This window comes from Tetrao urogallus, assembly GCF_951394365.1.
Source record: "Tetrao urogallus genome assembly, chromosome: 3".
NCBI lineage: Eukaryota > Metazoa > Chordata > Aves > Galliformes > Phasianidae > Tetrao > Tetrao urogallus.
In genome coordinates this window covers 19956693-19970544 of record NC_136815.1, presented here as the reverse complement: position 1 = coordinate 19970544, position 13852 = coordinate 19956693, and the positions used below count along the sequence as shown (strand labels likewise).

Below are 13852 nucleotides of genomic sequence, written 5' to 3'. Positions count from 1 at the left end.
GCAAGGTGTTTGAAGGTATTAAGGCTCTGCAAGTTCAACGTATATGGTGCCTAGAAGAAAAAAAAAATAGCACCTCCCCTTGATGATGAAAATCTACAGTCTTCCACTCTGAGCTGCCAGTTCTGGTTAGTGTGTGGGCTGGCCAACTAGCACATACCTGCTGGCCAGTCAGTATGCAAACTCAGGACTCATCCATGTCATGTGCTGCTTTTTACCCATTCAGCAGTACGACACAGAAGATGTATAATGATGTCAGTTAGCTTTTGTAGGTCACGGAGCACATGAACGGTTACAGTGGTGAACGTGCATAGGGACATAGGTCATGAATCAATTGTGATCCAGTTCCTTACTTGTGAAACAGTTTGTTGTTGTTTTTATGAGCTTGGTGACTCAGGGTTAAAGGAAGAACAGGAACAAAAGATGTGTAGAAGCGATTTTGTTGTTTTGTTCTCCGTTATTTCTTTTCTTTGCAGGTTTCCTACCATGAGCATTCTTTCATTGTTTTTGTATTTTTTATTTTCCTTGACTACAGCAGGGCTTTTTAAAAAAGCCTCTGTTACTGATGTGCAGTTTTGTATAATGTTTCAATCTGTTTCCCTTGAACGACACAGTTTAAACAGGGGGAATCCAGAACTTGAACAGAAAAGCTCAGTGAAATCCAGTAAATATTCATGCTGAGTTTGTCAATACGTACATGTATGCAAGAGTCTTGCTCCTAAGAAGGACATTTGGACATTAAAACTGTATATTCATGGAAGAATATGAAGAAAAGCATCAACATTATCACCAGTCACGCTCAAATACTTACATTTTGTGGAATAAAATTTGCTTGAGGTTTTGGTGGTTGCAGGATCTTGCCTACTACCTTTTTTGTCAGGACATAATTATGTAACCCACAGAAGGCTTCTCCTTTTAACTCCCAACAGCACAAAGATACCAAATGAGACTTCTCTCTGAAGTTTTTGTTCCTCCATTGCATTGTCATCAGTATCCCATGCACAACTAAACTGCCTTTTGAAAATGTCCTACCTTTACTTCTAGTAAGTCTGAGCTCCATAAAAATACAACCACTATTTTAAAACTACGTTTCTTTAGTTGTGAAATTTTACATGCAATTGCAGTATTGGACTGCAATAAAACCAGTGATCTTTTACAATCCAAGCACTGTGGGAGAGCACTGATTAGAACTGTTATGTTTCTGACTATTAATTACATATTAACTAATGCACCCTCTGCTGTTGATTTTCTTAGAGCGTGGTCATGGTTGTTTTTAGTGAGGATAAAAACAGAGACGAGCAGCTGAAGTACTGGAAATACTGGCATTCCCGGCAGCACACAGCAAAGCAGAGGGTCCTTGACATCGGTAAGTATGAGAGGATGTTTTGGAGAAGACTGCAGAGTGTGGAATTCTCTGATGCCTTTCACAGAGATGTGGTGGAATATGTTGGCAGTGGCTGTGTGGGTTACACCCTAACTTTTAGCAGTGACTTATCCCTGATAGGAAAGACTGTATGGTCTGTGAAGTAGGAAGGAGACTTGCAGACGAACAGTCCTCAGCAGTCATGGAGTAAAGCTTCTACTTGTAAATGTACTTCAACAGTGTTCCCTCTTTTGCTGGGAAGTTGGTGTCTGTGCCTTCTCAGGAGTGGCTGAAGCATTTCCTTTTGCTTCTCTATGACTGGTCCATTCTTCAGTCCAGTACCAGCCCACGTAATAGTTAAGTTAGCAAATCTAACAGAAAGGCTTCCAGGAAGATGTAAATGTTTCAGGGCTGTGTTGATGTAAGGGCCTCACTGTCGTGTAAGTGGAACCTGAGACTTAAGATACCATCATTATGGTGAATGCAAATAAGCACCCAGGTCTCCTCCACCACCTGTTTTTGAGTCTTGTCGGTGTTGGAGTAAAGTGAGGGAGAGATGCTGAGTTCTGGTGTGCTATCCTGAGAGACCTGTTTACTGTTCATCCTGTCTAATTCGCAAGCCCATCTTGATCAGAAACTGCTCTGTGTGCTTGGGAGATTAGAACACAAGAAGAGCACGTACCTGTTGCACAGGAGCCTAAAGTTGAAATCTGTGGGAGTGTCTAGACATCAAGCATTTCTTCCCTCCCACGGACAGTTTACACACGCAGCCATCTGCAGCTGATCCCTGTCAAAGGAGATGGTGAGACCAAAGCAGACAAAGTCTATCTTGTTTTCACTGCCTGAGGGAACCAAACCATTGAATGGCAGGAATGAGAGGGAGCAGGGCGGGGAGGGAAACAGAGAGAGGACACTGATGAGCATACTGTATGACTTCATGGGGGACCAAACACCTCCAGCACTGGGAAGTGGTTCCCAGAATGGTCCTACTCATACAGTGCCTTTTGACTTTCAAATGCTGCACCCTCCAGTGAAGTTGGCATAAATCAGATGTGTTTGGTCAAAGCCACTGGTCTTCTATTCCAGCATCTCCTCACTGCCTCTTGTCTTATTATCATGGTTCTGGCTGAACAGTTTCCCCAACTTCCGTTTTTCTACTGTGGGGGTATTTAAGGCAGCGAAAACTCCACCTCAGCCCAAATGACTCCTGTCATGACACGTGGTAAAAGAGCCAATATGTCATGTCACAGCTGTTTCTGAAGGCTGCCTTTGTGCCAGTCCCTACAAGCTTATGGTGCTAACGCATACCTTTGAAGGGATGTGCCAGAGAGCTCCTTCCATTGCCGTGCCAACACCTTCTGGCACTGCCACATCAGTGTTTCGTCTGTGGTGTGCAGCACACATCAGTCCCCATATCCAGCAGCTCAGTTTATGATACATATTCTGTAAAACAGTGCTCTGAGCTGTGTGTTTACCCATCTTAAAGTAAATGTCTTTTATGTTGCCATTAATTTGAGATGAAATAGATCTGTGCTGACTTTTGAGGCACTGTGGCATGTTTCCTTTATTTGAACTGCAAACATGAGCAAAGTGCAGTGGAGGAGTTCCTGATACAGACCTGAGAACTGTAAGAGCACAGTTTGTTCAGCACTTTCAGATGAAAGGCTTGAATGCTGCTCAGGTACTGCTATCTTGAGAACATCTCAGATCCAGCTTTAACTTAACTATGTACACTGTTTTTTAAGCACATTTTGTTTTGTTTATGACTTGCATTGTGGATGTTGTTAGGACATGATGGCCCCAAATGCATCTTTCCTATAAGCATCAGCCTGCATTTAGCAAAATCTTCTATTTTTCTTATGGGTTGATCTAAATTGACTTTGCTCTGAGGGATAGGCTTGATACCGCTAACCTCCAGAGTTCCTCCTAGCCTAAATCCTTGTGTCATTCACAATCAATCTATGCAGATTTTCCTTTGAGTTAAAAATTCAGCCCAAGGTACTGGGAGAGCTCCTGTAAAGGAACACTGCATTAATGGCCACACCCTGTGTAGTTAAAGGAGAGAATTAGGTGTTCATGAGCCAGATTAGCAAGTACCAGGATACTCCCTGAGGAACCTTTTAAAGGGCGGTGATGGAGTTTTGTTAAGGGCAGGGGTGTGCATCAAATCTGTCTTATCCTCAGAGGATGACCTGATGATCTCTGCTGGTAGCCCTCCTTCTCAGTTCTTTGAGCTCTCATTAACTATGAGACTATGCAGATGGTTACACAGCTATTAGGCGCCTTTCTAACTCTATATCTGGGAATAGCCATTAACATGTATACTTTATTTCACAAAGTTTATAAACATTCATATTATTTTAACTTCACATTTGTAACATATATTTAACATCCACGAGTCCATTTTAGTTGTTTATGAGTGCACTTTACATCCAAAGCATGACTTAGCTGCAAAAGGATTACATGAATTTGAAATATTCTAGTTCTGGAGTCCATCTATTCAGTCCTCAGGCAGGAATAACTCTGCTGCTTGTGCTGCTTCTTCAGTGGTTCAGGTCTGCTAGTCTTCCTTCTTTGTATCCTGGAGATCAGAGGCAATAAGGAGGCTTACTCCCTCAGTTTGAACATGCAGGAGTTACTGCTGTATTTGTTTTGCAGACCGGTGCTCTTTTGGATAGGAATGGTGATTGAATGGCTTAGATTCTGTGTGGATCTGCAGATGCATTATTATTAATAGGATAAGTATATACTTAAATGTAAGTCCTTAGTGCTTGAAGACTTAAGCAAGAAGGAATTTAGGCTAAAGCTGTTTTGGATTTTTGTGGAGAGAGCAGCACTTCATTCTTGTTACCAGCAGGAGTGAGAGATATTGCTGAATTTCCACACTGCTGTGCTATGATGTTGGATCTCTTTTAAAATGAAATGAATAAAGAATACAATATTAGGTTACATCAAATCAGAGTAAGTACTGTAAATTGACAAATACTGGAGCTTCCAACATGAACATAAATAGTGATTATGGAAGCCTGAGGTTGGGATTATCTGTGCTCCAGTGTTTTATGTTTTACCTATGTATTTTCCAAGAAATATTGTATTATTTATGTGCTGTATAAAAAAGAGCTACTAGAGTGGTATGTAACACATGACAGACATTAGCTGTTAATGTTGAAATCTGTCATTATTTAAAATGCAGCTTACCCACCAAAATGGGAAATAATTCCTTTAGAGCTGTTTTGCTTACAAGAACCTCAATTTTCTGTTTTTGGTAACTCATAGCAGTAGAAGATGAAAATTGTCGTCACTCTAATAACTTTTATACGTCCTTGGGTGTAAATGCTGTCATAATCTGCTGAGGATTTTTCTTTGCTTATCTGCAAATTGAAGGTAATGGGAAGGCATTCTGCTTTCAGTAGCATGTCACATACACAGTCCATGGGATGTGTGTGTGTGCCAATTGAGGAAGCAGGTGTGTGTGCTGAGGGAAGGGAAGGGCTGGTGGAATACTCTGTTCTGACAGCTTTTTATGGGAAGAAAACATGTGTCTTTACAAGACATCTTGTTCATGTCTTTCCAAAGTGCACCTACACAGCCCGCTCATATACAGCAGTCAGCTGCACGAGACACTTTCTGGTGAATCATAAATTTAAGGGGTGGGTGGACGTGTGCACATGAATATTAAACTACTGTGTCTTCTAATTCCTCTCATTTGCATTCCCACACTGAATTTAGATAGTGAAGCCACTGACTTTGGTTAGAAAGGGGATCTGAGTTCACAATAGGAATGAACAACACTTCAGACCTCCCAAACACCACACGCAGTTGCTGCATCACCGCCTGTGGTCAGAGCGGTGAATTCTCATTGTATCCAAAATCACTTATGGATCCCAGGGACAGTTTCACTTGCTCACTGAAATGCCAGTGCTTCAGATGAGAGAAAGCATGGTAGTGACTGCCATGTGTTAAATCATTCCTACAACAGCATTTTTGTTATAAAAGCTTTTAAAACAGTTATTACCTGTACATTGTTTTTAGAGACCAATAGTTCATTTTTGGAAGGGCAAAGGAAATTAATTTTGAAACTACTTGAGAAATGCATTCCGTGTGTTGAATACAAAAATATCCTTAATGTAACTGAATACAAAGCTAAGAAATCAGTATGCTTCTGAAGGACAGATTTGGGCAAATGTTAGAGTGATTGGGATTGCCAGGTTACGTAACTTCAGCTCCTCAGCACTGAGTCTGATTAAAGCCCTCATGGGATTCTGAGGAAATGTGTGGATCCCAGAGAAGGTTGGAGCATTTTTTTTTTAACTAAATCTGGAGGTTCCTTTAATGGAGAAGACATTACCTCTTTACAAACAGGATCTTTCTCTTAATCTGCCATCAAAGAGAACAAAATGTGTTTAAACTGGCAAAGGGAACACAAAAAGAGACTTGTCTTTGTTTTCAATTAAAGAAGAGTGGCAAATTTCTTCCTTACATGCTTTTCTCACTGTTACACTGTTTTTTTTATTATTATTATTTAAATTTTTTGATCATGTTTGAAATTCAGACTGCTTCCCTCTTGCTTTTTATTCCTTCTGTAAAGCTGTTTTAATTGGTAATATAACATCAACTGCCATTTGGAAGTAAACAGGGAGAGGATGCAGACAGTTGTATTCAAACAATACGTCTTTTACATTTTTTGTTGTCTACTTTAGTATCATACATACTTTGGAGAAAGGATCTTTGTTTGCTTTGTTTTAGTAGAGATGCAGCACCCAGTGCAGTAATTCTTGGGTAAGCTGAAATTGTTGGGTGAGAAAAGTGCACTGCTGTTAGCTTGTTAGAAAGCTTCTTTAGGATTTACTATGAGGTCTTTTACTGATAGCAAGCCTTAAACATCCTTTTCAATGTTTTAATAACTTTCAGTTAATTTTGAATTCTTGGCCCTTCCCTCACCAAGATCATGAATGCACCTACTCTTTGCCACTACAATCACAGGTTCTTTTTAGAAGAAGCAGTATTTTGCAATAACAGTAGCAAGTAATGTGCTCATGTTGCAATATATTACCTCTTTGCAATTAAGCTTATTAATAACTTGATGTAAATAATACAGTAGGTAGTTCTGATCGAACAGAAAACCCAGCTGAAAAGCAAAGGGCTGTTCTATAGTTGTACTATGAACTGTAAAAGAGAAAGTTCAAAGCTTTTTTGTGAGACTTTGTTATTTCTTGCAGCTGATTACAAAGAGAGTTTTAATACCATTGGGAATATTGAAGAAATTGCCTTCAATGCCGTGTCCTTTACTTGGGATGTCAATGAGGAGGCAAAGGTAAGGAAAATCCATGCAGATTATATCCCTTTATAAGTATCATCCATCCTCAGTCACTGCTGCATTTCTTTCCTATTAAACAAGGAGAATAAGAAGGAAAGGGAAGGTGGAGATCTCCTGAAAGCCAGTCAAACAGTCTTCCTCTGACCAGAGGGATTCTGGCCATCCGAAATAGGGAAGATGGTTTGTCAGAGCTGTCAGGATAACACTGATAACTGCAAATTTTGTTAGTGTTACACAGACCATCCTTGCAATTGGGAATGAGCATATTTTTGAGGACTAATCCATTGTGTTTTGTTTTGTTTTTAATGGTCAAATACCCTGCGTTCAGGATTGTGACTGCTACAGTGAACCTGTAAACCAGACCAGCAAAGCATATTATTAAGTGCCCTGTAGATAAGGCATCCTAAGAGTAGCAGAGTGTTTCAGCTACAGGGACTACTGCAGGAGAAATGAAAAGCTGCAGATAATTATAAGAACAAGTTTTCCTCCAGAAAGCAAATAGCAAGGGAAATTAGAATGTGTAAAATGAATGGGGCTATTGCAAGACTCTCCAGGACTTAGACATAATAAATTGACGATACTGTCACTCTTGATACTGTTCTTGTTTTTAACCCTGCCTGTGGCTGTGGAATTGCAACTTGATGATCCTAGAGATCCCTTTCTATTCCAGCCAAAGTGTCCAACGTTCAAGATGTGCTAAGGATCAATCAAATACAGAGAAATCTTCATGCACAGTTCCCCACTGAATTTCTAACAGAACAGTGTCATCCTTGTGAGACTGCAGAAAATGAAGTGTGGTAGCACTAGCACTCACTATCCTGACCTGCTGATTGAAGGTGCTGAGCTCTGTACTAACAGGGATTTTCATTGTCAATGTAAATTTTGTAAGAATAGAGCACTATGTAAAGAAAAGGTAGTAGTTCTGAAAACTGCCTTGCTCTTTCGGAAGGTAACCTTTATGAACAGTTGTACTTGGCCCAGTTGCTAATAATGCTGTATTTACTTGCATAGTGATTACATTTTCACCGCCCTGGACACTCCCCTGCTATGTGCTTCCATTTCCAAATACAGAGGTACATTGTCCTCCAGTCAAAACATATGACCATTGTATGCATGTGGTCATTATGCCAGCAAATGCAGCAGTTCATCTGGGATTTCCAACATGATTGACTTTCGTAAGGACCTTCACAGAAGCACTAACAGCTAAAGCATGGCAGTGCCATCTCTTCCTCCCACCAGTGATCACCATCCCATTGCCAAGCTGGCCATTTCTAAATATATTTGCATTTTCAGCCTCCAGATTTAGCAAGAAACTATGTTGGTCTAGAATTGAGAAAGTTACAGCCACGGATGTCAGGTATTATCCTCATCCATTTTGTTCTAATATTGCACCGTTCATTCCTTCCTCGGCTGCCAAAACACTGAGAACACAGCTCTCACTATGATCACTGAAATATAACATCGGAGGATTTTAAAACAATGACTCTTATTGTTGCTGGTGTAACAAAGTGTCGAGTAAAATTTGAGATTGCCATTTGCATTTCTGCAGGAAATAGTGATTAAAATGCAAATTGGCTTATACTTTTTTTATTTTGAGGGGTAGTTATCAGATAATATTTTAGGTGCTTAACTGCGAAAGTCTTGATAAAAGTAAGAGGATTCATTACATTATTTGGTTATCAAGCATAAATCAGGTTGTACCAGTAAGATTGTCGTCATCCTGTGCTGAAGAGTTTCCCATGTACATGTACACATGCAGACATGCACGCTCTTGTTGGAGACTTTAATAAAATAACCAACTGCAGTCAGTCTGGGGATTCCCATAGGATCCCCCTGTAGTGTTTGAAAGGTATGGACTTGGAGTCACGTCACTGAAAGCAGATTTTTCTCCAGCAATTACCTCATGCAAGAGAGATGAAGAATTTGAAGCCCTAATTACAGACTCTCCTTGCTTAAGCATTTTGAATGATGATCTTTAAACTGGCTCCATTGTTTCTGCTCAGTGTTGTTTTCCCTTTTCACCACAATTTCCAGATTAAAGGTAACCTCACAGGCACAAAGACCTTTCTCTTCTGAGTCAGACAAAAGCAGCACAGAGCAGTTCTTTCCAGGGCCTCTGAGATGCGATGTGATGAAGCGCTCTGCTGGCCTGGGAAAAAATAAAAAAAATAGAGCAGGCTTTAGAACTGCACAAGGGAGTGATCTTCAAAAATCTAACAGGAGGAACAGAAGTCACCTAACCAAATATCCCTGCTCCTGGGACACCAAATCCTATATCTGGGAGGACTTACCTCAAGCATCAGATTTCTCAGCGCTCCACCTGGAGGGCAGCTGATTTAAAGCCAGATATTTTTCTCCTCAGACACTCAAGCTGAGTTGTACCTTCTTCCTGGAAACCTCACAGGATGAGAGTGACAACCAGAATTTGCCTGTTAGCAGTCAGTCTGCTTAGGAGTTATAAGGCAGCATTTCAGTTGCATCTTAAGTGAAGAAATGTGTGTTTAATTAATTCAGGCAGAGGTCTCTCAATTGCCTCAGTAGCATGGCAGGAGGGTATTGCCTCTTTCTAGAAGGGGTAAACTCTTTCTAGAGATTACCGTGGGGCTTATCATTCAGACTTGGGATATAGGAAAGTGAAGGATCTACGGCTGTCAGACTCTTTGAGACAAAAATACTGTTCGATAAGGAAACAATGATAGGAAGTAAAGGACATTTTTTGTATGGTCCGTCTTTGTTTCACTTAATGTATTTACTTATGTATGCAAGTACTCAGCATTTACAGGCACAGTGATCTGCTGGTTCCCTTTAGCTGAACCTGAGCACCATGTTTGTTATTTTAAAAATAATTCTTTACAGGAAGGTAAGGAAACAAACAGCAGTTAACAAGAACTGGCTGACTAATTTCATCATCTCTTAAAAAACTTTTTATGATATGCTAAGAGGTAGGTAGTTGCCTTGCTGTTGCTGTAATGAAGGTTTTGCTGGAGTATTTGGCTGCTTGACAAAGTTTTAGTGGAAGCTTTTGAACAGAGAGCTCAGCTTGCTTTTTGATAGACATACCTCTGCCCGCTTACAGTTTTATTGCCGGCAGAATTTAGTTTGCAAAGAAGGTAATTAAGAAGCAGAACACTCCTAGCAAAATTAGGTTATTTTTGTAGTAAATCATACCAGCTCTTTGAGATATACCTTGTTTCTAACTCATGATTTCTAATTTAATTTTCTAATTTAAAATGGTGAGGATGATGTAGCCTTGAAACAATACATTATTTGTAAATTTTGCTGGACAGTGCTTTTCCAACCTTTAATTCTGAGGTGTGACTTCAGTGAACAGTTGGTGAAGAAAACTCACTTAAAGCAGATAAAGAATACTTCTCAGTGATAGCAAAAAATTACTGACTTGTGCAAAGACATCCAACTTGGACATGCAGTAAACAGATATGTTGGTGGATATATTATTCATGTAGGTGCTGGCACATAGTTTTTGGTAGTTGTGTGCTGTGCAGTTGTATTGAAGTGTAGATCTCTAATTCAAAACGGGCTGAAGCCCATGGGAACCTTTCCAGTTATTTAATGACTTTTGGCACAGCTGATACAGTAATAAGCTGTGTTTTCAAAGAGTGAGTGATTTGGAGGATTGGGTTCCTAGACATCGTGGACTGCAGTGAGCTATGATTCCAGTGGGTGCAGATGTAGAACGGAGTTGATAAAACAGTACAGTCTGTAGCAGCAATTTGTAGTGTGACAGTTCATATATCTTTAACATCAGTAGGAATATGTAGGAAAAATTTTCTTAGAATTATAGAATGTCTTAGGCTGGAAGGGACCTTAAAGACCATTTAGTTCCAACCTCTCTGCTGTGGACAGGATTGTCACCCGCTAGGTCAGGCTTACTGAGGCCCTATCCAACCTGGCCTTCGGATGGGGTATCCACAACTTCCCTGGGCATCCTGTGCTAGTTTCTCATCACCTTCCAGTTTCACCTTAGCATCTAATCTAAACTTCCCCTCTTCTAGTTCAAAACCATTCTCATTGTCCTGTCTCTATCAGACCGTGTAAAAAATCAGGGACATTTTTATCTTTTTATCTTTTTTTTAATCTTTATATAAGATCCCTTTAAGTACTGAAAGCCACAATGAGGTCTCCCTGGAGCATTTTCTTCTCCCAGTTGAACAACCCCAGCTCTCTCAGCCTTTCTTCATAGGAGAGGTGTGCCAGCCCTCTGATCATTATTGTGGGTCTTCTTTGGACCCATTCCAACAACTCCATGTTTCTTGTGCTGGGGGCCCCAGACTTGGATGCAGTACTGCAGATGGGACATCATGAGGGCAGACCTGAGAGGGACAGTCCCCTCCTTCCTTCACCCTGCTGGCTACACATGGACATGGAGCTGTTGACCACAACTCTCTGGCTGCAATCATGCAGCTGGTTCCTTATCCATTGAATATTCAGTCCTCTTCAAATCCATCTATCTTCAATTTAGAGATAAGGATGTAGTGTGGGACCATTCAGGTCAAAGGCCTTCAAAAGTCCAGGTAGATGACATCAAATAATCTATCTTCCCTGGCCCAGTGGTGCTGTTACTCCATTATAGAAGGCTGCCAAATTGATCAGGCATGATCTGCCCTTAGTGAAGCCATGCTGGCTGTCTCAGATCACTTCCTTGTCTTGCATATGCTTTACCATAGCTTCCAGGAGGATCCATTCCATGGTCTTCCCAGGTACAGAGATGAGGCTACTAAACTGTCGTTTCCTGGATCTTCCTTTCTACTTTCTTAAAAATGAGAGTGATATCTCCCTTTTTCCAGTCCCTGGGGACTTTGCCTGAGAGTCATGTATTTCATACTAGATGGAAAGTGGCCTGGCAACTACATCAGCCAGTTCCTCCAGGACTCCAGTATACATGTTGTCCAACCCGATAGATCTGTACACATTACATTTCATCAGATGATCTCGAACACACTCCTCACTCACAGTGGGAGGGATTTTGCTCCCCCAGGGACAATTTCCCAGGGGATCTAGAATTTCACTCTTTTAAGGTTCATTATCCTGACTTTGCTCTTTGCCAGGCCCATATTCCTCGAGATCACAAGTTCAGCCAGGGTGCAGTCACTGCAGCCCGCACTGCCTCCAATCTTAACCTCTTAAATGAGTTCATCTGCATTGGTGAGCACTAAGTCCAGTAATGCTTCTTCTCTGTTTGGTCTATCCAGTATCTGGATCAGGAAGTTATCCTCAACAGACTCCAGAAGTCTCCTGAATTGCATGCAGTCTACCATTTTGCTTTCCCAGCAGACATCCAGGTGGTTGAAATACCCCATCAGGATGAGAGCCTGTGAGTGCAATGCTCCTTGCTGCTGAAGTGCAAAGGCTTTCATTAGTAGGGGATAAGTTAATATTTTCTTATTCTCAAAATTTGAAGGCTGAAGAAAAAACTGTTTTTTGGGAGGAATTAGTACCATGTAGTATTGTACTTGTCATCTACTTTGATAAATCATATCTGCGTGTGTAAATGTGCATATATATCTTTACTATATATATATATATATATTTAAGCATGCAAACATATCTAAACATCGAACATCAAATCACTGAGGTTGGAAAAGGCCAACCATCCAATTACCACCAATATTACCTACTAACCCACATTCCGTAGTACCTCTCCTTATGCTAAAGTTGACCCATGCTAGCAAATGATGCTGAAATTTCGCTGTAGACAAATGGTTCAGTAAGTGTGCATCTGGGATTCAAGGCAAATGGCATTTTTATGTAGTTGCCAGGGTGTGGTGTGGATTGAGGAAGCTTCAAAAGAGCAGTGTAAACATTTGCTAGAGACATTTGTATTGAAATAAAACAAAGATCTTACCTTTGTATGGGATTTATAAGGTAACGGCTGGCAGGAGAAACTATAAAACCACAGTTTTTGTATATAGGAGGAACGATGGGATTGATGTTAGTAATTAAAGCGACAAGTCATTTAACCTCTTCCTGCTACAGTCTGGAAGGATGAACCCTTTTAAAACAGGGCCATTAGGATTTTGCAGAGACCAGTCACCAGGCATAGCTTCTATGCATTATCACTATTCAGTAGAGAAATTGCTTAAAGTTTCTGATTCTGTGGATAACACTCTTCCCTCCCTTCTGCCCATGGCTCTTTCTGAGTTGATGGAAGTCAGAAGTGTAAATAGTAATAAAAATTTATATTAGAAATTTCGTAACTGCAGACCTTTAAAGTGTGTAAACTGAGAGACCACAACAGGAGTCACATTGGCTGGATTAAATGATAAAAGGGGAAATGCATTTCTGAGCCTTGCTTTCTTAAGGCAGGTTACTGTATTTGGATCTTGTACATCACTAATTACACTGCAGTGTTTAACAAACAGCCAGTAATTCATATAATAACAGCTACATGTAATGGAGCTCAAAAGAGAGTGCATTTTTTAGGCATGCTCTTTTACAATCAGAAGAGTTGTCATTATCTTAGGTCACTTTCGAAGCTTTCTCAGGCACCAAATGTTTCTCCAAATTAGTTTTTCATTGCTAATGGCATGTCTGAGCTGGAAACTCGATGGGAGGAATGCTATCATTAATTGCTCTAATCTCAGATATGCTGACATCGTAAAAAAGACATCATTATAGTGACAACACAAACTTGTTCCTGATGGCAAAACATTGCTAAAATCTGATTTGCAAAGGAGAAAAAAAAAAGTTTGTAAATGAATTCAGATATAACCATAGTCGCATCCATTGAAATAGTTCTAAGTCAAGTGTAGATGGAGCCCTGGAGAAAAAAAAGCAGCAATTGTTACTCCTGCTAGTGTCAGTTCTATACTATCTAACCACATAAGCTTGCCATGCAGGAGGCCAGAGCAGGAAGGCTCTGAGTGCTTAGTGCCTTCCCAGAGCTGAGGGCCTTCCCCTGCTTGAGGCTGCCCGTGGGGCCATGTGCTGTGCTGCTTGGCTCAGCTCACTGTGAGCTGGTGGCAGGGGCTGCACTGGGCGGGTGAGAGGAGGGCTAAGGACGGGGCAGCAAAAATACTTCACTCAAGTAACACAACCTCTGTCATCTTCCTCTTCCCTCTGCATCCTTCCTCCCCTCCCCTTTCCAAATCCTCACACAGTGTTGTGCCCTAAAGAAAAGCTAGTAGATTGTGAAGAGAGAGAAAATGTTTCCAACA

The 13852-nt window shown here is 40.7% G+C and overlaps 1 protein-coding gene across 1 annotated transcript in view; it reads left to right on the top strand.

Moving 5' to 3' along the window:
• Positions 1–13852, top strand: part of GRHL2 (grainyhead like transcription factor 2) — a gene marked incomplete at both ends in the record, with an annotated part of 58409 nt that overhangs the window by 21873 nt on the left and 22684 nt on the right. The window contains 2 exons of the mRNA XM_079533391.1: positions 1252–1363; positions 6580–6674. Coding sequence (XP_079389517.1) covers positions 1252–1363; positions 6580–6674 — 207 coding nt within the window. The remainder of the gene's footprint in view (positions 1–1251; positions 1364–6579; positions 6675–13852) is intronic.